The sequence below is a fragment of the Nipponia nippon genome, unplaced genomic scaffold (genome assembly GCF_047370975.1).
Source record: "Nipponia nippon isolate SJK-2023a ecotype South Korea unplaced genomic scaffold, ASM4737097v1 scaffold_2, whole genome shotgun sequence".
NCBI lineage: Eukaryota > Metazoa > Chordata > Aves > Pelecaniformes > Threskiornithidae > Nipponia > Nipponia nippon.
The window spans coordinates 21,461,982-21,484,897 of record NW_028262336.1 but is presented as its reverse complement, the minus strand read 5'-3'; the positions used below and the strand labels follow the sequence as shown (position 1 = coordinate 21,484,897).

Sequence of the window (22,916 nt, the reverse complement as noted above, 5' to 3'; positions counted from 1 at the left end):
AGAAACTAGGATGTCTATCTCTCATTGTTCCTTGGCTACCAAACTACCTTAATTTGGTCCTTGGAAAGTCTGCTACAGCAACAAGTTCAGTGCTATTACATCTGCTCAGAGCTTTGAATTATGGGCTTACAGTACAGCCTTGTGTGTGTGAGAATGTTTCAGGTGAACCCTTAAACTTACCTACCTTGCATTTATTCAGTTACGTGATTTGAAAGATAGGCTCATGGAAATGCCATGCCCGTCTTCCTTCTGTTGAGCTGTCTCAGACCACCGTCTGCATAACATACCCCCAGTGCCCCAAGCATGCCTATGAAGTGATCTTAGGCATCGATCATGCTTAGGTATGATCTATGGGATGGTCTCCTGACACCAGGTTTTTAGCATCACGATAGAAAGATGATAGTCTTGAGGCCACCCATAACACAGCACAGACATAGGACTCATGCATAGTTCCTGTCAAATGCAGATATAGCACCTGAAGAGGTTAGAGGTTTTCTGCTCTCTCTTCTGCCTGAGGTTGCTATTGATTCTATATTAATATCCCGGGCAATGAGCTTCTATGGCTGAGCAGCAAACACTGAACTAATTCAGTGACCTTTATTAAGTGGGTGGTCAGAACTGTAGAGATACCTTAGTGTAAAGTATGCTTATAGGAATGGAGGTTTCTAATTCACAACTTAAAGGTCTTTCTCCCTTTCCCTTCCCATATGACTGAATGAAGAAACACATGCACTGATTACCACATTACTGCTTTCTGACACCTGTAGGGGTTGCATACAGATGTGCTAGGTAAAACAAGGTGAGGGAAAAAACAAGTAACTTGCTGTACTCCAGCATTTCAGGAATAGTACAGGATGAGTTTGGATCCCAGAGTATGTGTAGCAACAGAAACCTCAAAACATATAGGTATAAATGGGCAGCAGCAGGGCACCTAGCCCTTCGTCCCTGCCCTTTCAGAAGACTAACACCTGCTGAGGCCCAGAGAAGAGATGGACACTTCTCTCTCCAGAGAGGACAAAACCGTGCTTAGGAGTGTGAGGCAGAAGGAAGACTCCTCCTGTTGTCCTCACCCTCTGCTTTCTAAATTGATGGTGATTCATGTTTATTAAGTGCTTTGCAGTTCTTGTTTTAAGAATGCATTAAACTAGTGCTATTCAACTGGTGCTCTTTAGACTCCTGCTGATCTGTAAAGCCTTGGGAAGTACCTCATGAGATAACTGTAAAGTGTATTTCAGAAAAATCAGATCTGCATACATTTCTATGCAGTTAGCAGATTTGTGTCTGTGCTATCAGCAGGTGTAATCGGAAGCTGGGTCTTGATTGCTCTTCGTGCCTAATTAAATAGTTTGTAATTATAATGGTGAAAATATGGTTTTCTAAAACACTTAAATTCTGTTTACGTAAAAGCTTAGTGTTCCTAAACCATCCCTCTCCACAACCACCAAACCAATAGTGGAATAGAAGAAACTTAATGTGGGGGGTTTTTATTATTATTTTGTCCCCTTCTTCAGCCTGCCCCAAAAGTTAGCTAGTCTTTTGGTGAGAATATTTGGAGACACTGCTTACATTTTTAAGATATTCCAAATAATAGTATAAATCCAATTCCAGTGAATTCCAGTGTTGAACTAAGACTTGAAGGTTTGCATGTCATGCATAGAAAAGTCATTTGGTTTATCACATCATGCTCAACATAGTTGCTGATGTCATATTTTTTCTCTCAAGTCCTCCAACACTGCTTCTTCCCCATTTTCCTTCTGCAGATTAACACCTTTTCTCTCCCTTCTTATTCCCACTAAACATTGACTCTCTATTCTTCATCAGTACCCCCAGACAAGTAAAACTACATCTCTCTTGTAGAAATTGTTCACTTCTGACTGTGCTTCCTGGTCCCCTATGCCTGAACACTGTTAATGCTATCTACTTGAAAACATAGCCAGTCCTGGTTCTTTCTTGTTTTAACTTCTCTTTCTCCTTTTTTCTTTTCCTTGTCTCTTCCTGATCTCCTGGAATACCTATTCCTTCTTACTCACTGCTGCCCACTAACTCTTCAACTCTTGCTTCTTTCTTGTCTTTACACAAGCTGAAATCTGGATCTCCCAAGTTTGTGTTTTAGCAACCATGTTTTTTTACAGCAAGTCCTCCTTCCCACTCCATTCTTGATCACACTGCCCCTAACAGAAGTGAGGGAGCTCTTGAACTTCTGTCCCTTCTGCTGTCATCCAGACCTCCTTCTCCTTTCTCAATCATTTGTAAAAGTCGAGGGGCAGACTGAAAAAGGTAGTCTGTATATCCTAATTCATACCTTGCAATACACAATAGCTCCAGCACAACAACAAGCTCTGTGAAGTGTAGATATCTGCACAGAAGAAAGGTAGAACGCGTCCAGAGCCAGCATCATAAACACCTGTCTGCGCTGCTCCTTAGCATTTATTGTCATCAGAATTGGGTCTAGCATGTATGGTTGTAATGTTTCTTTCCTTTTTTTTTTTTTTTTTTTTTTTTTTTTTTTTAAACAACTGGGGATATCATATACTGATATTGCTGCTCTTTTTGTTGCTGTTGTTGTTTTTGTTTATGTATTAGTTCTGTCTATACTAATTAATGTTTCTGGTGTTACGTCCTCTGGCATAAAACAAATCTCCATAATGTTGTCGCTCCCTTCAATATTCCTCATCTGCCCCTTGCAAAATATCCTAAATTTACACCGTGGTTTTTCTTACGTTGTAGCTCCCCCACAGTTTGTGGTGAGACCACGAGACCAGATTGTAGCCCAGGGTCGAACCGTGACTTTTCCTTGTGAAACTAAAGGAAATCCCCAGCCAGCTGTTTTCTGGCAAAAAGAAGGAAGCCAGGTAAGTTATAAGCACCCTGTAAGTCTTTCAAGCCTTTCTAAATAGTTATATTGTTAAATTTTTAGGAATATTATTTATATTACCTTTCTCAGATTCTTTTGATCTTTCACAGGAATTTGTCTTTTAAACTATTACTATGGTCTGCCCACATTTTTGTTGCTTTTTTTAAAAAATACTAATATTGTGAAGAACTCAAAGGCCATTGGTGAAACTTGTGCTAGGTGCTGTATAAACAAATAGAAAGCAGCAGTATATATCTTAAAGACTTTTCATTCTGAAACCCTCAACAAACAGGTGGGTGAGACAAACGTAGTAGATAAAAAGGTATGATTCAATTTTTAACTAATCAGAGTCAATAATTACAGTTCACAACCTGTCTAGACATGATCAAGCAGATATATATCTAGCAAGCTGATTTGCATTGGCATATTCTCATAGTGCATACAGATACAGGTTTTGAACAGGCAGATGCTTTCTTCAGTAAAATTGTCTCAGGAAATTTCTGAATCTGGTTTTGGAAATATTTCCCTGATCCTTACAGTCATTTTTTGAAAGCAAAATTTCTGATACAGCAGCCAATCTTGCCATCAGCCAATACTAACTTCTATAGCTTAATGTTTGAATGTCAATGCCATAACATTTTTTTACTGCTGTTGCTATATTGGCACTATGTTACAGCAGAAGTCAGTCCTTCTCACTTTCAATGTGTAGTTCATGTTAGTATGTTAAATTTGAACACTGTAAATTATGTGCCATATTCTCTTTTGCACCTGAGAAAAGATTAAAAGGGGCAAATGGATGCCCAAGGACAGTGCCTTCTGCAGCTCCCTGACGAAACCTGTCATGGCTACGTCGGTCTGTGTATTTATACTGCCGTACCCTTCTCCATTGGCTAAATTAGTCTTTTCAGAACCCTGTGCTACTTTTTCCTGTATGGCGATATGTGAGTTAACTCAAGTATCCACACTGTGCTGTGCAGTGCAGATATGTCTTTTGTCTAATCTGGAGACAGTGTGTGTACCACCTCAGTTAAAAAGTAAAATAAGAACTGAACTGCAGATCCCCCGCTCTGCCCCACCTGCTTCTGCTTCACCTTTTCACAAGGTCAGATAAGTGGTCCGGAACGACAGGACCACGGCTGACAGCATTTTGTGTTCTGTTGCATTTGTGACTTACAAAGATACAACACTATTACTTTATGAGTGTAAGCTTGTATGAGTGTAAGCTTAGTCTTCAGTGTGTTTCTTTCAGCATATTATTTGGACAACTTTAAGTCTAGCCTCCATGGATCACATCCTGGAAAAGCACAGTATTGTGAGTCTCACTAAGGTGAAAATTGTTCCAAGGGGAAAGAAGAATAGCATATTGAAATTAAAGTAGGAAGTACTGATGTGCTAGCAAACATTTCAAAACCCTTCCTTGTAGAGCATTTTAATAACATGGTAATGTTTATGTAAAGTGAGCTTATAGTGTCACACTTGAATCTAATAAAGTGGACATCCATCATGCTGTAATAAAGAGAAGAGCTTCTAATTAAAGTAGGACATCATTTGCAGGATTAAAGTCATTTAGCGTAATTGAAAAGTGTTAATACTCTATTTTATCCTCTTCCATTGGTATCACTTCAAGGGTAAAAACATTTTAAGGTGAAAATGCATCTTGTGTCTTTAATTGAATGTTATTACCTACTGATTGTACCATGTTGAAGCTGTTTAATTACAAACCTGGAAAATTAATTGCCATATTGAGAACTAGATCCCTGAGGGTTAGAATGGTCTTTTTTTGGCAAATAAATGCAACATAAAAATTGATACCTACATGGTTTATCATCAAACCTTGAAACATAGCTCAATGTGATTCACTACACCCTCATGTTAATCTTAATTGAGCATCAGTGAAGTAACACAGGTTAGTGTTACTGTCTCAATATACAACTTGCCAGATTTTGCAAAGAGACGCCATAGAATAGGTGAGTTTCCACATACTGTATATCATCATACAAATCTGAAGGATGGTATTTTGGCCAAATTAGGCGTTGTCCACTGAACATACATGGCTTTTCACCTTTACATACCTGGCTATAAGTTGTTGCTTGGCTTTACAATGCTTGCTTCTGCTTTTACTTTTACTCAAGGAACTGTTTGCAGCACCACTCTTAGTGTTCAGAGTAATGTTATGTAGTCATGTTAGCCCACTCCAGTAATTTTAGGGAATTTTTCATTGTGAATCCATTTCTCAATCCTGTGTTTCTGAGCACAACCAGCTGGAAGGGAGGGGAGCTGTTCCCTCCTGAGTCATTTTCTGTGCCAACATGTGCATAAACAGCTGGTCCTTTGTACTCGGTAGCCTTTTCCCCAGAGCCTAACAGCCACCCGCCGATGAAATGCACCAGGGCAGGGTGTGCGTAACCTTAGACTCTCTAGATTAAATTCTTCCTTGAAATAAATTCCACGGTATTACATCAGAGATGACTCTGGTCCCCCTGTTTGCAACCCAGCATGCCACCATTGTGCCCAGATGAGCAACCCGACAGCTAATTAAAACCTGTGAAATTGTAAAAACATTTAAAAAGAGGTTGTACTGTAGTTTAGGACAAGCTATAACTCATAGTTATCTGGTCTTTGAAGGGAGGAGTCATGAGACTGATGAGTTCCTCCTGAAGTGTGGAATATTCACTGGGATGTGGCACCTCTCAAGAACAGATAAGCCCACGCTGAAGATGAAAAGAAGGGTAGCCTCCCCTTCCTAATGCAGTGATGAAGAGGATTCTGGATCTTTTTTCTCTTAAGAATTAGGAGCTTGATCCTTGCACTGTCTTTTTATGTTGTGTTTCTTTTTACACTTTGCATGAGTGATAAATGGAGTCAAGCTCAGCCATATCAAAATTCTCTGCTTTCTCATAAAATCTAGTGGAGTTTTCATAATACCCTCATTTGGTAGGTATCTGTGCCAGGCAGAGGTTATTCTGAAAGTTTCAAGGCAATTCAGAAAACAGGGCAATTTTTCGAGACCCACTTAGCCCTGTAGCCTGAAATTGTTTCAGAATTTTCACACTTTTTTTCCTATTGGATCTGACATGTTTACTGGGTGCATATTGATTTTTGAGGAAAAATTTCTTGAACGTTGACATAGAAAGGGAGTAGGGGGAAAGACTCACCCTAGGGTGACAAGTAGCCTAGTAGGTTAATACAATTATAAGGATACCTGGAGTGTCGGATCTTATTTAAAGCATATCTCTCTCATTTTATTGTCAAAACTAGAGATAAAGGTGTGAATTTCACTTCAAAGCAGAATTTTTTAAGATCCAAGTTTGTCACTTGTCAGCTCCAAATCATTTTTTGTAAACCGTTATGGTCTACTGCAGAAGAAGCAGATCTACAGAAAATTCATTTAATACACTACTCTATACTTTTAGATTTTCTTTTTAGCCTGTATAGACAAGCTTAAAAGTTAGTAGGGAGTCATCATTAGAAAGCACAGCAGAGCTATACAGAGCTGCAGTAATGACTGAAACCTTATCACAGCATGGTAACAGTGTGTTGGGATGTTCCTGATACAAACAATTGTATTTATCATAGAGGCTTGTTGAGCTGACAGGAAAGCCAGACTGGAATTACTGTTGTTTAATTATTGTTTAATCTATTCCCCTTTCTGTCTCATTGGGCAATGATGCTGACCTTTCTGTTCACATTGCCTCCCTTTTCCTGTTCTTTTTTATACACATCAAGGGCTGTGCCAGACAGTATAACTTTCTCCTTGAAAACACAGCCCTCACCACTAAAAGCTTTTCCGTCCTTTTTTGTATTATTGATTGATTCAGTTGTTCATCATATGCAATGACTGCTACATCCATTCCAGTTTTTCTTATTGACATCTCTCTTTTCTCCAATACAGCCCAAAGGCAAAAACTAATCTCCCTGTTTTGTGCTAACCGATGTCTTATCCTACATGAGGTTATTTTTTCTCTCTGATGATTTCCATATCAGATTTATACCCTTTCTCTTCACCCTCAAGGCTCCATGCTGCTTTTCTCCTTTGGTATATTTCCGTTTTAGTTTTCCTTTTACTTCTCTTTTAAGATCTCATGCTCTACCAGCTTCTCCTTTATGACCTGTTTGTTTCTTCCTCCCAGCTTTCCTTCTGTGCCATGCTCTTACTTTCTCCTTTGCCCAGAACATATTCACAGCCAAACAATAGTGCTATGCTCCCTCAAGTCTTCAGGATTCAATTCTTTCTGCTAGTTTTCTAATGTTTACTGTAGTATTGGGTCCTCCTGGTTTGACAGCCAACTAAGTATATTATTACAATTAAATTCAGAATGAAGATGAATGTGTCACAAATACAAATCACTCAAGTGCGACTGTTGGAAAATTTCTCCTCGCCTGGACCCCCAGCCAGAGCACACCACTGTGTGCTGTCAAAGGGCTGTTTCTAATTTAAACTGCAAGCTGCCCAAGGCACGGAAAGCTAGCTCTATGTGTTCATAAAGTCATAACCACACTTACTTTTTCTTCTAGTTTATATATAGTACTTCTAAGGAAAAATCATTGTCTCTCTAGCTGAGGGAAAAGTGGTGCTTTTGTGTTTTGAATTGATGTAAGATGAATTGTCTTTGCAGAATCTACTCTTCCCAAACCAGCCTCTCCAACCCAACAGCAGGTATTCAGTGTCACCAACCGGAGACCTCACTATTACCAACATTCAGCGGTCTGATGCAGGCTACTACATTTGTCAAGCACTGACGGTTGCTGGAAGCATTTTAGCAAAGGCTCAGCTGGAGGTTACTGATGGTGAGCTATAGAGATTCCTATTGTTTTTTCCTGTCAAAAGTATTTTAAAAGTAGTGTACATAAAGGCATATGAGATCACATAATTCATACTAGTAAACAAACAAGTTTCTACAGAAAATCAATGCTCTATGGTATCAGAAAGGCATTGAAGTCTAGTTTGCCTTTTGCTTGCCTTCTGGTGGTTCCCTAATAATACAAACAAGGTACACATCAGCTTAGAATAGGGTTGGTGAGAAAGCAAGCTTCTTGGTTCACTAGAGCTAAGACAGGACTGCAAAAAATATTGTGAAGAACAAATAGGTTTGTGATTAAAGCAGTGAACTGGGGTGCAGAAAAATCAGGCTCAATTCCCAGCTCAGTCCCAGTCTTCAGTATCATCTTAGGCAGCTAGTTCAGGGATGTGTCCTCAGGTCAGTTAAATCAACACAGATGCCTTGAACTTACTGGAGTTCTGTTGGTTTAGAACAGCTACAACATGTAGCCCTTTAGTCTCTGTGGCAATAAGGCATGAAGATATTTCCTTACCTTAGAGCTGTGTTCTAAGAATTTCTCAGTATGGTTAGATGTGAAAAGAGACATGTAAATACATAGGTACGGTTTTCAGGAAAGGAAGAGAAAAGCACTACATGATCTGTCTTGATGCTTACCATTTCAAAATTTTGGCTTGGAAAGTTATCCTGCCTTGAAGTTTACCTTGCTCCATCCACAAACATGAATCCTTTTCATATGTCAGGGATCCTGTTGATGTCCCTCTTCATCCCATTGTGGATAGAAGGCAGTTTGCATCCTTTAATGTTAGTAAAGAAAACAACAGAATTCCTCTTATACTAGGAGATTGTTGCATTCCCTGACATCATTATTCCTTATCTTAACTGACTCATTAAATATCTCCTGACAGACTTTGATGAATTTTTGCCATTAAAACTGTTGTTATATGCAGAGGTCTACTTTTACTGTTCCCTTAGAGACCTGCCTGCACCATGAAAGTTTGAAAAGATGTCTAATGCTGAATAATCTGGCTTTTCACAAGAGCATATTCATCACAAGTGACAGGTAGAGAGGTTCAGACTCGTGTTACGGAGGTTTGAGCATTAATTTGATGTCTTTTCTTTGTTTTCCAAAAGCTGTCTATATTTTTATGACAAGGGAAGATAATTTCTGCCTTATCCTTGTATCTTTACAAGCACATTGCTTTTCTGTAAAGTAGTTTCTGGAGACTAAAGGCTAACCTTTGCTCTGCAGTCTCTTTAAGTCCTTTCTCTCATGCTCTATGACAAAATGATGCATTTTCATTCAATTCAAATTTAAATGTAGATTAAAAGGTCATTTAAAATTAATGGAAAGGCAGTATTTTTTAATATCTGTCCATAGCGCTGCCTGATTCAGTGCCATGACTGTGATTGGAATAAATAGAACACACAAACATTGGCTAAGAGGACATTGAGCTGTTAATGGTTGCACCTGCTGATGCTGTACAGATTTACTGCAACAGGGGCCGAGAGGATCAAATCAGGTTCAAGGATATTAGTGATGAGAAATTCTTTCTTTTGACAGACAAGGCCTGTGCTCCATCTTTATCTATTTCTTGTGTGGGGGAAAAAAAAACACAAATCCTAATGACCTCTTTGGAATTTTAGTTAGTTTATTTAACAAACCAAGAGAAAGCTCACGAAGGTGTCGCTGCTAAAATGCAAACTCAACTACAGTTAATTCTGATTAAAGGCGGTGTGCATTCCACATTGCTAGAGAAAGCATTAGCTGGTAGCTCTGCTGCTCAAGGAATGCAAGGCCTGCGTTCTTCAGATGCTTTCCAGAACCCACTGTCAGCATGATCATTATGAAACAATGCAAGATTGCTTTATAGAAATACCATTTCAACCTTGAGTCAAAGGGCACGTGAGGTCAGGAGAAAAGTGCCAGAACAATATTGTGGAACTGAGATTATATAAATAAATGTACCATTAGATCACAGATTTTTTTTTTTTTTAATTGCTTTCAGTTAAGAAGTTAACTGTAAATGTCTAAATAATCTTTTTTGGTTGATGCTGAGCAGAAACTATGGAAGGTAATGATTTTGATCAGTAGGGAAATCTAATTTAATGGTTTTAAAAATGTAATAAAAGATAAATACTGTGCATGCTAGCTATATACTTAAGCATTAGTGTTCTAGTTTTTGGCTGGTGATTTCAGTTTTACTTCATAGCCCAGAATTTTTCTGTTTGGTTAATGATTTAATAATAGTGGCGAGCCATCTTTTTCATTTTGAACACATTTTTGTTTGATCCAGAGTAATTTAGATCCAATTGAAGTTCCAATACAGAATGAAAACATATGTCATGTGCAGAAAAACAAGTGCTTAATTATACCATATATAGCAGTGTTTCAGTTGTTACATTTTTGCACTTACAAGTCTTTACTGGAAATATTTTTAACTCAAGTGTTCACATGAGAAGAGATTACTAGCTGTGATGAAATGTGCTGAGTTGAGTGATAATTTTGCTGATTATGGACTGTGCTAAGAGCCTTCAGTGTATTTGAAATTCAAATCTTGTATTTTCTTGAAAGGCTATCATGTAATCCACTGTCTAACACACATATGGAAAAGCAAAATAATTTTAAAAACTGAGGCAATCTTAGCAGTCCTTTCAAACTCAAGAAGTGAATATGCAGCACACAGTCTTAAAATGATAGATCATGCAAATAAACCAAATGCTTCCATCTAACTATGTCTTTGCTCAAGATAAAAAGAACAGTTTACAATTAGTGATTTATTCCATAAATTTATCCATCATGCACAGAGTATTTTGGAGAAGATATCAGTTTCTCCTAATCTAGTCATTATTTATATGTATTAATAAAAATTTTGACCACTGCATGCGCAACTGTAGGATCGACCTACCAATGCTAGTTTACCCAGCAGTTGCAGTTTAGGATGGGTATTGGAATGGAGGAGCAAACTTAACCTCCCCCAGTGGATGGCAACCAAAGAATGAAATGTTTTAGGACGTTTAATTAATTAAAAAGATCACATTTCAGGGCTTTTGAATGAAAGCAAAAAGCTGGACTTATAAGAAAAATTCAGAACAGATGTCAAAAAAAAAAAAAAAAGAAAAGAGAGAAGGAGTTGGCAGCATACGTCAACAACTCCCTCTCCACTGATTTGGAATAGATACTTAAGGCATTTTTCTCAAACTCCTCTGCAGTCTTTTGACTATAGGTCTATTGAATATTCTGGGATATGTCTCTCTCAAGTCCTCCTGGAAGAATTTAATATCACTCACAGTTTACTCATCTGCAAATCTGGCAACCATGATTCCTGTCCCTGATCAACTGTATATGATATGTTTTATAGCAAGTGTGACAGTTTCAAATGGGAGAGATTCAGAACAACTTCACAGCCTCCTGTGAAGCTCTTCCGCAAAAAGACAGAGGAAGGGTTGGTCTCTGCTTTTCCACCTCTCAGGAGAGCACCCAACCCTATCATGGTAGTGTTCATCAGAATTTTGTGACTTGTGTCTGATTTTTCCCCATTAATTCACCAGGAAAACTCTTGAAATGTTGATTTTGGAAGTGCCAAAGTAAGGACTTCATTTTGCCATTCTCTTGTTTTAATTTCCTGTTGTAATTTGACCAAATTTAAACATGGTTTCAATTGATCCAAATTGCATTTGTAGTGAATAAACTGTTCATTAACAAATATAATTTTTTCTTTTCTGATACTCTGCTCAAAATTTAAACTGCATTTTATCACAAAAGGAATCTGATCATTTTTCAGTTATGAGAATATGTGAATATATGGTTGCTGACAAATAGTTTCAAAACCATTTTCTAAAATTAAATTAATTTTGAAATCAACTTCTCTTTTACTATGGAAGTATATTTTAGCCACACAAAATGTTTCCATAGAATGGATATAAAAGTTTCCTGCTAGCAGAAAATATACAATTTAAATAAAAAATTAAAATGTAAAAGAAACTAACAAAAACCCCAACCTTTTTGTAGATATTTTTCATTATCTCTCTGTTCTTCGGAATGCTTACGATATATCATTTTAAACCTCTAACCGAGTTTTGAGTCCTCGTACAGAGACCTATGTAGTAGGAGTACAAGCGCGTATACACGTTTTAGAGAAGATTTACAAGTCATAGTTGTGAAGACAATACAGTCGTTCACAGATCAGTGGAAACCCTAAGTGTTCATTTAACCTTTAGCCTTAGTGTCATGGAAACCTGTAGTGGTCTTTCACCCATAACACCCTTGAAAATGAAGATTCCTTCTGGCCAGGAGACTTTCAATTACACTATCGATCAGAGCTATTTAAAGGATTATGAGCTCCTCATTTGGGCTGTAAAAAAACTAATTACATGCTAAAGAACAATATCTGTAATGCAGTAGGTTTTGAAAATACCTATATTGCTACACATATGAAAGGCAATTAGATGCAGCATATAATTGCAATGGAATAGTCAGCAACTTAAGTAATTCTTTTTACTCAATTTTAGCTACCTAGAAAATTGGGATTTGCTGTTTTACGTTAAATCTAAATGAAAATTTACACAGCTAAGTTTTCATTTGAATATACTCATGCTGCAGGTATGCTGGTAGTACATATGAGCTGAGATCAATTTTTATTTCACCAAATGGATGAACTGTGTAGTCATAAGGAACCTTAATGAGATCAAAAATTTCATATCAAGGTGAAAATGCATTACATTTTCTCTTTTCTTGTAATATAGTGTTTCCTGTCCTATTTCTGTGTTCAGTGGGTGATATTTCAGAATTTCCAAAATAGCTTTCACGGTCTGGTCTTAATAAATAATCTGTATTGGCTTTCTGTTTTCAGTTTCAATTTCAATAAATGTGATGAACTCACACCCCAAGGTGCTACTAATACTAATGATTCTATCCTTTGTGTATCTTGTTAACAAAGGAAGGTAGTTAGTATTTTTGCAATATTACAATTTCAGAAACAATTATTTTAGGTATAAAATGTACCACTAACTTCTCCCTCATATTTTTTGTTTATTAAATAATGTAATGAAGGTGCTTTGGATCTATTGAAGGTTCCAGAGGTTTGCATCTCAAACAGCTCAAGTATAACAGAAACCATTTTGCTTCACAACAATTTATTTTCACTTCATTGTTGGAGTCAGGTGTTGTGTATGGACTATAATGAACCAAATTCTCAGCTAGAATAAATGATTCAAACTCAATTGACATCAGTGGAGGCAGGCTAATTTACACTGGTTTAGGAGCTAATCCTGCCTGTTACAATATTTAATACCAATCATATAATTGTTCAGTTGTTCGAAGATATAAAACAGCAGCAGTGTGGCAGGTAAATACAGAAAAATGAATTCTCTGTTATACTGATTTTATGCAGGAGTCATAGCTTGTTTATATTCAGGTATTTCACATTCATTTTGTATAAACACATTCTTTAGAAACCAAGGGTTATATTTTGCTGCTTAACAGATGGCTCAGAGAATAGGTTCAACAGCAGAATTATTTATGAAAAATTGGTCTTTCAAGAAAAGCAAATACAAGCATTTTACCTCAACTTCAAGATATCCCACTGGTCATAGAATGAGGGTCACTGGTTACAGAGTCCTTTAAGCAGTATTTCAAGCATGCAAATGTAAATTATAAGGGGAAAAGAATTAAGAGAGTTCATGGTTTTAAAAAGTGATGAAATTATTTGATAAGCAAGCTGTTAAATGACTTGATTGAGTTTGAATTTTTCTCCACTGGAAAGAGTGGTACAGTCATTTAGATCACTCAGATTATGAAAACGTTTTGTATTATTGTTAGATATTTTTGAAAACTCGCAAGTTGAGCATGAATGGGGGATGTGGTTGGTACCCATGCTAGAATGGCTCTGGTGTTTCACTTTGAACTTTAACAGATTTTTTCTTTTAGGTCCTAAATCAGGTAAGCAATTAAGCACATTTTGATGTGACATTAAACATGTGCTTTAAGTGCTTTCCTAAATTGGAAAAAATAAGAGGTGTACCTCAGTTCTTTTCTGGATCAACGTCTTAATTTTCATCCTGTCTTAATCAAATGAGTCTGATGATTTTTGCTAACAGAAGTTTATATATCTAGGTGTTATCTTGCAGTAGTGAAATAAAATTCTTACAAAAATGCTTTTCAAATATACCAGTTAGTTGTTAAAATGTATCTGTGGGTCTTCCAAAAATAATGTTTTTAGCCTTTTAGAGGCTAACTTAAACCAGTCTGTTAAAATTGGTAGTGTCAAGGAAAGGGCTAACTGCAGCAGAGGGTCGTTAAAGGTGTGGATGCCAATGCGTCTGTCACTGTTTAGTCTTGACAGATAGGCCTCCACCCATCATCCTCCAGGGACCGGTCAATCAGACGCTGGCAGTGGATGGGACAGCTTTGCTGAAGTGCAAGGCAACCGGTGACCCCCTTCCTGTCATCAGCTGGTTAAAAGAAGGATTCACCTTCCTGGGCAGAGACCCTCGAACATCCATACAAGATCAGGGAACGCTTCAGATTAAAACTCTGCGGGTGAGTAGCGATAAAAAGCAAGTGCTACAAGTGGTACATGGCTAGTCTTGAGCTGTTGGTGTGTGTCAAGCAGCTCTGCTGTCTTGCTGTCTGTTGTCTTCAAAATTAACTTAATTGTCTGTTTCACTATGAAATTCTCACCAAGTCCACATCCTATTTCATTCTTTGACATTGTGTAGGGAAGGGGGGCGGGGGGGAGAAGAGCCAAACTAGCATCAGATGTTTCTATTAGAATTCTCTAAAAATAGAATTGATATTTAAAATCTTATGTATGTTGCAATAAAACACATGAGTTAGGGATGGATAGACATGTAAAAGGACAGGCCTTCCTTATCTTTTCAGTTGGTCTTACCATGAAGCCGTTGGCCTGTTGTCTCTGTTAAAACTTAGAGCAGTTCATTTTCAACACTTGATCATAACTTTCCAAGGAGCCATTGTGCTAGCAAGTGATTCTGGAGTTCATCAGGGACTGGCCGTGCACTTTCTCCATCAGTGAGTCTTGGCAGTCTTGAGCTGGCTGATTTATTCCAATGTTACGCTTGCTGGAGATGTTCCATAAGGCTGCGGATGGGAGAAGACAACTAATACTGTAACATACATGCAGTCTTATGCAGAGGGATTTCTATTCAAAATGAAATGCCTGTCAGAATATTTACATTTTGACACGAGATAATACGGTATCTTAAAAGTACAAAGAAATCTTGTAATATTCCAAATAGTATAATGTCAGATTTTATGGATAAGCCTTGCATCACTAATCTTTGTTTGGGCTTTTAATTTTTACCCTGTTCAAAGATAAAAATGCGTAGTTGTTTGTGTGTATGTGGATGAGCATGTACACGGAAAAATAGTACGGTAAATGTAATTATTTGTCAAGAACTTAAAGATAATTTCAGAAAGCATTTAATTTCATCAACAGTAATTTCTGCATTTAGCTGTGCCATCCAAAAATATGTCAATAAACATAGCTACCGAGGGCAAGATATAAAGTGCCATTTTGTTTTCTGATACTGTCTCATCAGTGATCGCAGATGAATTGTTAACTTCCTTGGAACCAAATGGAATTTATTAAAAAATTTATGCTAGCTTTCCTTGAGTAAACAATTTATCCTTCCTCCCTGGGCTGAAGGCAGGTTTAGGCCATGAAGGTTAATGCATTTTTCCTGTAGAGCTGGATTAAAGAGTGCGCTTGAATAGTCAAGATTCCCCAGTAGTGTTAGAAAGCAGCAATTAAAGGTGGAAGCTTAGTGGTTTCAAACAAACTTTCAGGCATTGATGATGGGCTTCTGTGGAGTGTCCATGAGGCAGAAGCTCCTGGGATACCTGTCTGCATGCAGCTATGCAAACAATGAAATTGGTTCTGAATCGTGCCAGTGCATTAATCTCGCTGTTAGAGGCACAAGGTCTGTAAACGAAAGGAAAAAAAATTGCTTGCAAGGGGAGAAGAAAACAGTATTAGTAGTGAGTGTGGTTTTGAAAGACATGAAGCTTTTATTGATCCTTAAGTGGCTCATTCACTAGTAACCAATTTTCCTTAAAGGCTCAGAAAGACATTTTTTATAAACCCCTCGATTGCAGTAATGTGCACTGTTTGACTCAGACTTAAGAACAAAAACGACACACAACCATAAAAACCAGATTTTTCCTGTTCCTTGCAATTTTAATTAATTAAATATGGATTTAAATCTGGAATGTTTAACTTTTCTCTCAGGTCTACCTGAGCAAGGACTGCCAACACTTCCTAAACAAAAAAATGGCCACAAAATATGCCCAAGTACACTTACATACCCAAGTTCAAAACAAATTAATATTTATCACCCACGTGTCCTCAGCCTTCTCCTCCCCTCACATATAATAATCACTATTGCAGTCATAAAAGATTTCAAGATATGAGTAAAGATGAACCACTACTATTTAAAGCTTTGAGACCATCCTCTTCTGCTATGTAACTCTCTTTCTGTGTGTAAATCAAATTATTCAGGAGTCTGCAACAGTCACAGTGAACCATGGGCCACAGTCATAAACATGAAGCTAGAGATTTTTCTGATGAGCCAATCTTCCCAGTTGCTCTGAGGAAGACAACTAAAAACTCACATATGTCACTCACTCAGTACCCTTTCAGACAGGTCAACAATGGCGGAAAACTCCCTTCTGCTCCATAGAAGTGTACCACACCAGATTTAGACACCTACATTAACTGAGGAAGAAAAATGTTTATTTTACTGAATAGCAAGGATTTTCCGTTCACCTCCCCTGTTGTTTTTTCCATAGCACAAAAAAAAAAGTATAAATAATTGAATTATCAATACACTATGTCTGTATCTAATCCATCCACAGTCTGGAAGTTAGATAATTCACCATAACTTGCAAGAGGCAGCATATCTCCAGCTTGCTTTATATGTTGAGTTTGCCTTCTGCAAGTTATTCTGTTGTGTATACCACATACTTCATTGAGTATGCCATACACCATCTGTCACGGTAGTACACAAATGAAGTTGAGAACCATAGCCTTGAGAAATATTCTCCATTATCACATAATGAAGAATTATATATTTAATAAAAGCTCAGAAGAAGCAAAATAAAACACTACTTCAGAATGCAATAAGGCGCACTCTGGAAAATCTGTCTCCTTTCAAGAGTCTTTCTCATTTCATTAGCAGTACCTCTATATTTTGAGTTTCTGAGGCGTTGTCAGAGGGGTTTAATTATTTCTTGTATTTCACAGCAAAAGCACCTCCTAAATGCAAGTCATGCTCATTCAGACTATTGAACTGGCATTAATCAGTTGCTTCCTGCCCCTAAGAATAGTACGCTGCAGTCCAAGTGTATCTGAAGAAAATACCAACAAAATTCAAACACAACAAAGTTAAAAATCAATTAAATTACATATCAACAAGTAATCTAAAGAGCATCTCACTTATTTGCCTTGACATTCTTCTTGAAGAGTGAGGTATAAGCACTTCTGTTATAGTGCCAATCTGCAGTTAGCAGAACCCATTACAATTCCTTAAAGTCCAATAAAGCTTCTTGGATGCAGTCCTATTTCCGTCAAGTCATCTGACGGTGAATATAATTCTTCTCTTATATCACTAGAGTCAGCACTCTCCCTCTTCTCCCATCTCCAGATTACCATGCTTTATACATAGTGGTAGGAGGGCTCCTCTGTATATTTTGTGCTTTGTAAAGTTACTGTTTTTCACCCATCTCTGTAATCCTCACTAGTTCCTGTCTCAGAAATCTCTACTTTAAATTTTAAGTAGGAATAGCAAAACAGTTAGCAACACTTGGTTTTCCAGTAGAACAGTTTATACAGCAATGAGATTAATATTGAAAATATAATTCAAAATGGTTTCCCCAAATAAATTTGAAATATATGAACTGACAAGGAAATCACAACAGTTTTATACAAATGCAGTTTTTTTGCTACCAAAGTGCCTTGCAAGCCCGAAATAAAATCCCATGTGAAACAGAAGAAGGGTAAGCGTGGTGTAGGATCTGATTTAACTTTGCCATTTGAAAATGGCTTGGAGGACTCTCTGTGCAGAGAGAACCACTCTTAAGTCTCAGCAATGGTATTCGCATGTGTGGTGGCCTGTATAGAAATGACTTCATCTGTCGTAAGAGTCTAAGATGATGTAACAGCCTTCCTGGCACTGGAAACTGTATCTCTGCATCATGGGATAACAAACCCTGAGATTTTATCCTCTGAGTTGTTAATTGTTGTTATATTGTTATCTGATTTCACCTGCATTTGTTGTAACCAATGCAAAGATTTACACTGTCTAAAACATCCATTCTTGTAGCACTTACATGCTGTACTGGTACCATTAACAATATGAAAATTAGAATTAGAAAAGTATTAGAAGCAAGTAATCTTATTATAGTTCTCTAAAAGTAAGCCACCATTAAATGATTGCTTGAAAATGTCCAGTGCCCTCTAGCCTGGTGTAAAATGTAGGCTAAGTCCTTCTTACCAAGAAACATTTAGAAAAAGAAAATTAGAGTAAAGTCTGTCAGCTGATTCTAAAAGGTTGTTAAAACTCCCCTTAACTGTTTTTTATGTCTAGCTGTCCGATACTGGGACTTACACTTGCGTTGCTACAAGTTCCAGTGGGGAGACATCTTGGAGTGCTGTGCTGGAGGTGACAGGTAAGTGATGTCCAGGGGCTGTTTTTCAGTTGGCACAAAATGAAAGTGTAGACTATATTAGAGCAGTCTGAGTCAAATAATCCGTTCTAGAAGTTCTGGAATTGAGATGGAGAAGTTTTAGGTGGGAAGGCTGGGTTCCTTCACATGCCTTGCATTTCATTGCTATTATCTTTAAGTGCCCATTGACATTGCAACAATTTGTATTTGTCTCCACTGACAGCAGTATGCTATAACTCTTCTAAACAGGAGTATTAATAAACTGTGGATTCGTCCAGTAATTGGCTTGGGCAAGGAAACTATTATGCCTACACAGAGTCCTATCAAAGTCCAATGTGCTCTGTGTTAGTACTGGAGTTGATCTGGATATAGGAACTTTCTGAGCCTTCTAGTAACTGAGGTTTTAATATTGTATGTAAATTTCAGCAAAGCCAGGCTTTTTTGTTATTCTTTCTTTTCTTTTTTTATATATAACCTTTTGAGTTTTGCAGGTTTTTTCCTTCAGTATGTACCTAAAGAATGATAGCTCTTCATCCAAAAATACACATGGTAATGATTTTGCAGATGTTTGGCGTGTTTTTCCTTTTAATCTTCTACTTTGATCAAATTTACACAATCAAGGATAAAAAGTAATTATATTGTATTTGCCCCTTACAGAATCTGGTGGAGCAACAGTCAGTAAAAATTATGATATAAATGACCTCCCTGGGCCACCATCCAAACCTCAGGTCACTGATGTTACTAAGAACAGTGTCACCCTGTCCTGGCAACCAGGGACCCCTGGAAGCCTACCAGCTAGTGCATATATCATTGAGGCTTTTAGGTATGTGAATTATTCCACTTTTAATCTTCCTTTCTAATTTTGCTTAAACCCTGGTACCAGCTGTTCTTCTGGTATTGTGGTGTTCTTTTGGACTCTACACATATCATTAGAAGTTCATTGAAAGACTCAACTCCTATGGCAGGCGTTGATTCCTGTTTTTTACATTGATTTTTTTTTTTTTCCATTTTATCACTTTTTTCTAACTGATTAACTAAAGGAGCATCTAACTGTTTCTTCAGGTCAACAGGAATATAACAGGACAATGCAGTCATTATTTGTTACTTTTCCCTTAGCATTGATGATCAGTCAGAATCTCCTGTGGGAATGCTGCAGGTCAAATGATTTGGGCCAGTGTTATCTTGACTATCAGAGTACAAATAATCTGAAAATAAATGGATAATCCTGAAGTCTCTCTGCGTACTTTAATTCCTGTTCTTGTTAAAGCAGCACCTATTAATGACTTAAAGCACTTTACATTTCTATTTTTTACTGGTTTAGATAGACTAAAACTTCTACCTGACAAGGCTAGTGTTGATAATTTAGGATTTCATCCTGCAGCCTGAGGCTGAAGAGAATCCAGCTGCTCCCTTCCACACAGCAGCACTTAATACGTGGTAGGAAAGAACTCCTGGGCCCCAGTTCAACAAGTCTGTTTAAGCATGGGCCATACCTCTCACATGTATCAGTATTCTACGCTTCCACTTAAAAATGTGCACATTCTTAAATGTTTTCCTTAATCAAGATGTGCAACAAATGACAAATAATTTAGTTAGTCTTTTAATTAAAATTCATGCAAGAATTTATCAAAATCATAGGCATGCTAATTTAAGAAGTTATAGTGATAATGCTTCATCCTGCTATGTTAATATGCAAAGAACATTACTGTATGTGCAGGCTGTTGGTTTTGTTCTGGAACTTTATGCATTACATGAATGAAACAATTGAAACAACCTGAAACTCATTGCTTTCCATTTTCTTTTTCCTTTTAATATATTTAAAGAATTTTTTACTCAATGCTATACAACAAAGCTCACAATAAAATAAAATTTTCTCTTTAAACTTTTGTGATATTTCACCCTAGATAAGCTTTAATGGCATCCCATCAATAACTTTAACAAAAGCCAAACATTTTCATTAAAAGTTGTTTTAACAATCACACTTGAAATCTCTTCATATAGTGGATTGTAATCTAATTATAATAATGTCCAATGGAAAATGTAGTGACAGAAAAAAATATTCATATGCTTTCCTTCATTTACAAGCGTGTTTTCAGACCTTTTTTTTGTAACTGTAGTTACAACTTATTATTTATACTTTTTAGTTATACTTACAACTTATTAATTATACTTTAGACTATAAATTTAGTTCAAGGAGAATAGTTTTCTTTCAATGACAATTTATTGGCATAATTTACTTAGCAGTGTAGAAAATTATTCTTTTAACAGGATTTTCTTTTCTAAGGTTTATGTTCAAGTGTAGCCTATTTATGATTGAAATTTACTGTACAGCTTTCCACACTTTCCTTTTACAACTGTTTATTTTAGAGAGAGCGCAAAAGCTTATGTTTCTATTGAAAGGAGAAATACTTTTGGCAGCTGTGTTATTTTTTTAATCACATCTTGATGAGTTAACTGAAACAAATATTTTTATTTTTACCCTGCTTTTACTACTTTTTCCTGTATTTAGACTTGATATAGGGTTACAAAAGTAGGTCCTTTCACTTTTTTATTTTTCTCTTGCATTAGTCTGTCATCTTCAATCCTCTTCTCATTGCAGTCAATCTGTGAGCAATAGTTGGCAAACAGTGGCTAACCATGTGAAGACCACTCTCTACACTGTGAGAGGACTGCGTCCCAATACAATCTACCTGTTTATGGTGAGAGCTATCAATTCACAAGGTCTGAGTGATCCCAGCCCTATGTCAGATCCTGTCCGAACACAAGGTAATAGTAATTATTAAGGCTTACATGCTTGAGATAAAATAGAAAGAAGGGACTGAGAGTTGACCAATAGGTCAGTCTGACCATTTGGCTTTAGCACTCTGAGTGAAGGAATCATGAATCGAGCTTAACCAATAAAGATAAAAAATAGTCCAATGTTTGCTGTATCAATCTGGAGCTCAGGTTAGCTCTTTAATCCTTGGTATACAGTAGACATTTTGGTTTGCAGTTCACTTAGACTTGGTGTGCTCCTTGATGCCTTGTTTCTGTTGAAAATAATGTGAGTTACCTAAGCTTTTCTGAAAAGTGCTCTGAATACCATGCTCTCCTCAGTATCTTTTCTCTCTGTGTCTTTACTTCTTCTCCATTATTATAATAGGGATATACTATAATAACAAGTGCTTATGACAGACAGACACCGTGTTTAGCATTAGTTTTAATCAAAAGAATTGCATAAAATATCTGTAGTGTATTGATTAATCTGATCCAACATATCGCAGAGATTCATGTAAATTAAGGCTTCTGCATGCTGAGAATATTTTGAAGTTATTCTGAGAAAAGTATCGGTCTTCTATTCATATACCTAGATTTCTGAATTCCTTGTAATAATCCACTGCATAAACCAAGACGGAAGGCTGAAGTGAAATTCCTCATTTATAGAGTGGTGATATAATTGATAGCTCTGATCCTCCATTGCTGTTGAATTGACTATTGAATTCTGCTCACATTACATCAAGCTCTTACTGCATATAAGTGCCACAAACAAATTTCTCTTCACAGCATGTATTTTTTTGGCTTTGTCAACGTATTGCTTGAATACGTCTTTAAAGAGTGTAGTTCTGTGTTAAGCAGGTTGGAATACAGGAATTAATAATTTTTTGGAATCATAATTTTTTCAAGTCCAAAGTAATAGCTCCTTTCACAGTTAATTTAGAATGAGATCCTCTGTCTCTGTTTCTGGAAGTTATAAAAGTGTGCATGGAGAGTGCATCCTGTGTCAGCCTCCAGCATGTGTAAGTGGTTTGGGTCCTTTGCTGGTCCTAGATGGAAAGAGAGGAACAAGAGTAGGGTGGTGTTTCTTTATTGCATAACCATCACATCCAGCCTCTATAATCCCAGTCTATTCCTGAGTAAATCTATCCTTAATAATTACCTGCTCAAAATAGTAATCATTGCTGTAAAAGGAGAAACAGAGCTGCTTTCTGAAAAGCTGTAGGAGTGAGTTGGGCGGGGATTTTGTAGTTTGACTATCCACGGAGTATCACAAGTTTTCTTCTCTTTCTTGCTCTCCCGTTATTATAGGGTGACTCATGCTTTTCATTGCACCAGCCTTTTAGTCTGCATAACTTATCACCTAGTTAAAAAAACAACTTTGTTTGGCATTTGAGTGTCAGGTATAGACTTTTTATCTGACATACTGACAAGCAATTTGATTTCAGTAAAAACATGTCTTTTAATTAGCTGCAGCATGTGTTGCAGCTTCCATTTCCAGAAGCTGTTTAGCAGTCAAGCACACTGAGACATGTACAGGATTTATAGCTTCTTTGCAAGCCTGCAGTTTAATAGAATTAAATCATAAAATCAATTGAAAATTAACATAATGTTTTGATGTGATTTCTAATTATGCTTGAATTCAATTCAGGCTCACAGAAGAAGCTGGCACACAGTAGAAAGCCTATTCACAGTGGCCATCGAGGAAGAAAAAAGCAGCTATAACAGTGCTATATAATATTAATTTGCAACAAGTGTCTGTGGTAGCTTTAATAGCTAAGCATTTAATTTTCTGGTAGTAAGTATAGCAAATACAAGTAATAGGATCTTACGCATATTTTCA

The 22,916-nt window shown here is 37.0% G+C and overlaps 1 protein-coding gene across 15 annotated transcripts in view; it reads left to right on the top strand.

The window, feature by feature from the left end:
• The window catches only part of ROBO2 (roundabout guidance receptor 2), a 470,469-nt gene that overhangs the window by 358,266 nt on the left and 89,287 nt on the right, over positions 1-22,916 (top strand). For all 15 annotated transcript variants that reach the window (XM_087756937.1, XM_087756931.1, XM_087756935.1 and 12 more), the window contains 6 exons: positions 2,728-2,852; positions 7,471-7,642; positions 13,968-14,173; positions 18,241-18,322; positions 18,977-19,142; positions 20,919-21,085. In XM_087756937.1, coding sequence (XP_087613063.1) covers positions 2,728-2,852; positions 7,471-7,642; positions 13,968-14,173; positions 18,241-18,322; positions 18,977-19,142; positions 20,919-21,085 — 918 coding nt within the window. The remainder of the gene's footprint in view (positions 1-2,727; positions 2,853-7,470; positions 7,643-13,967; positions 14,174-18,240; positions 18,323-18,976; positions 19,143-20,918; positions 21,086-22,916) is intronic.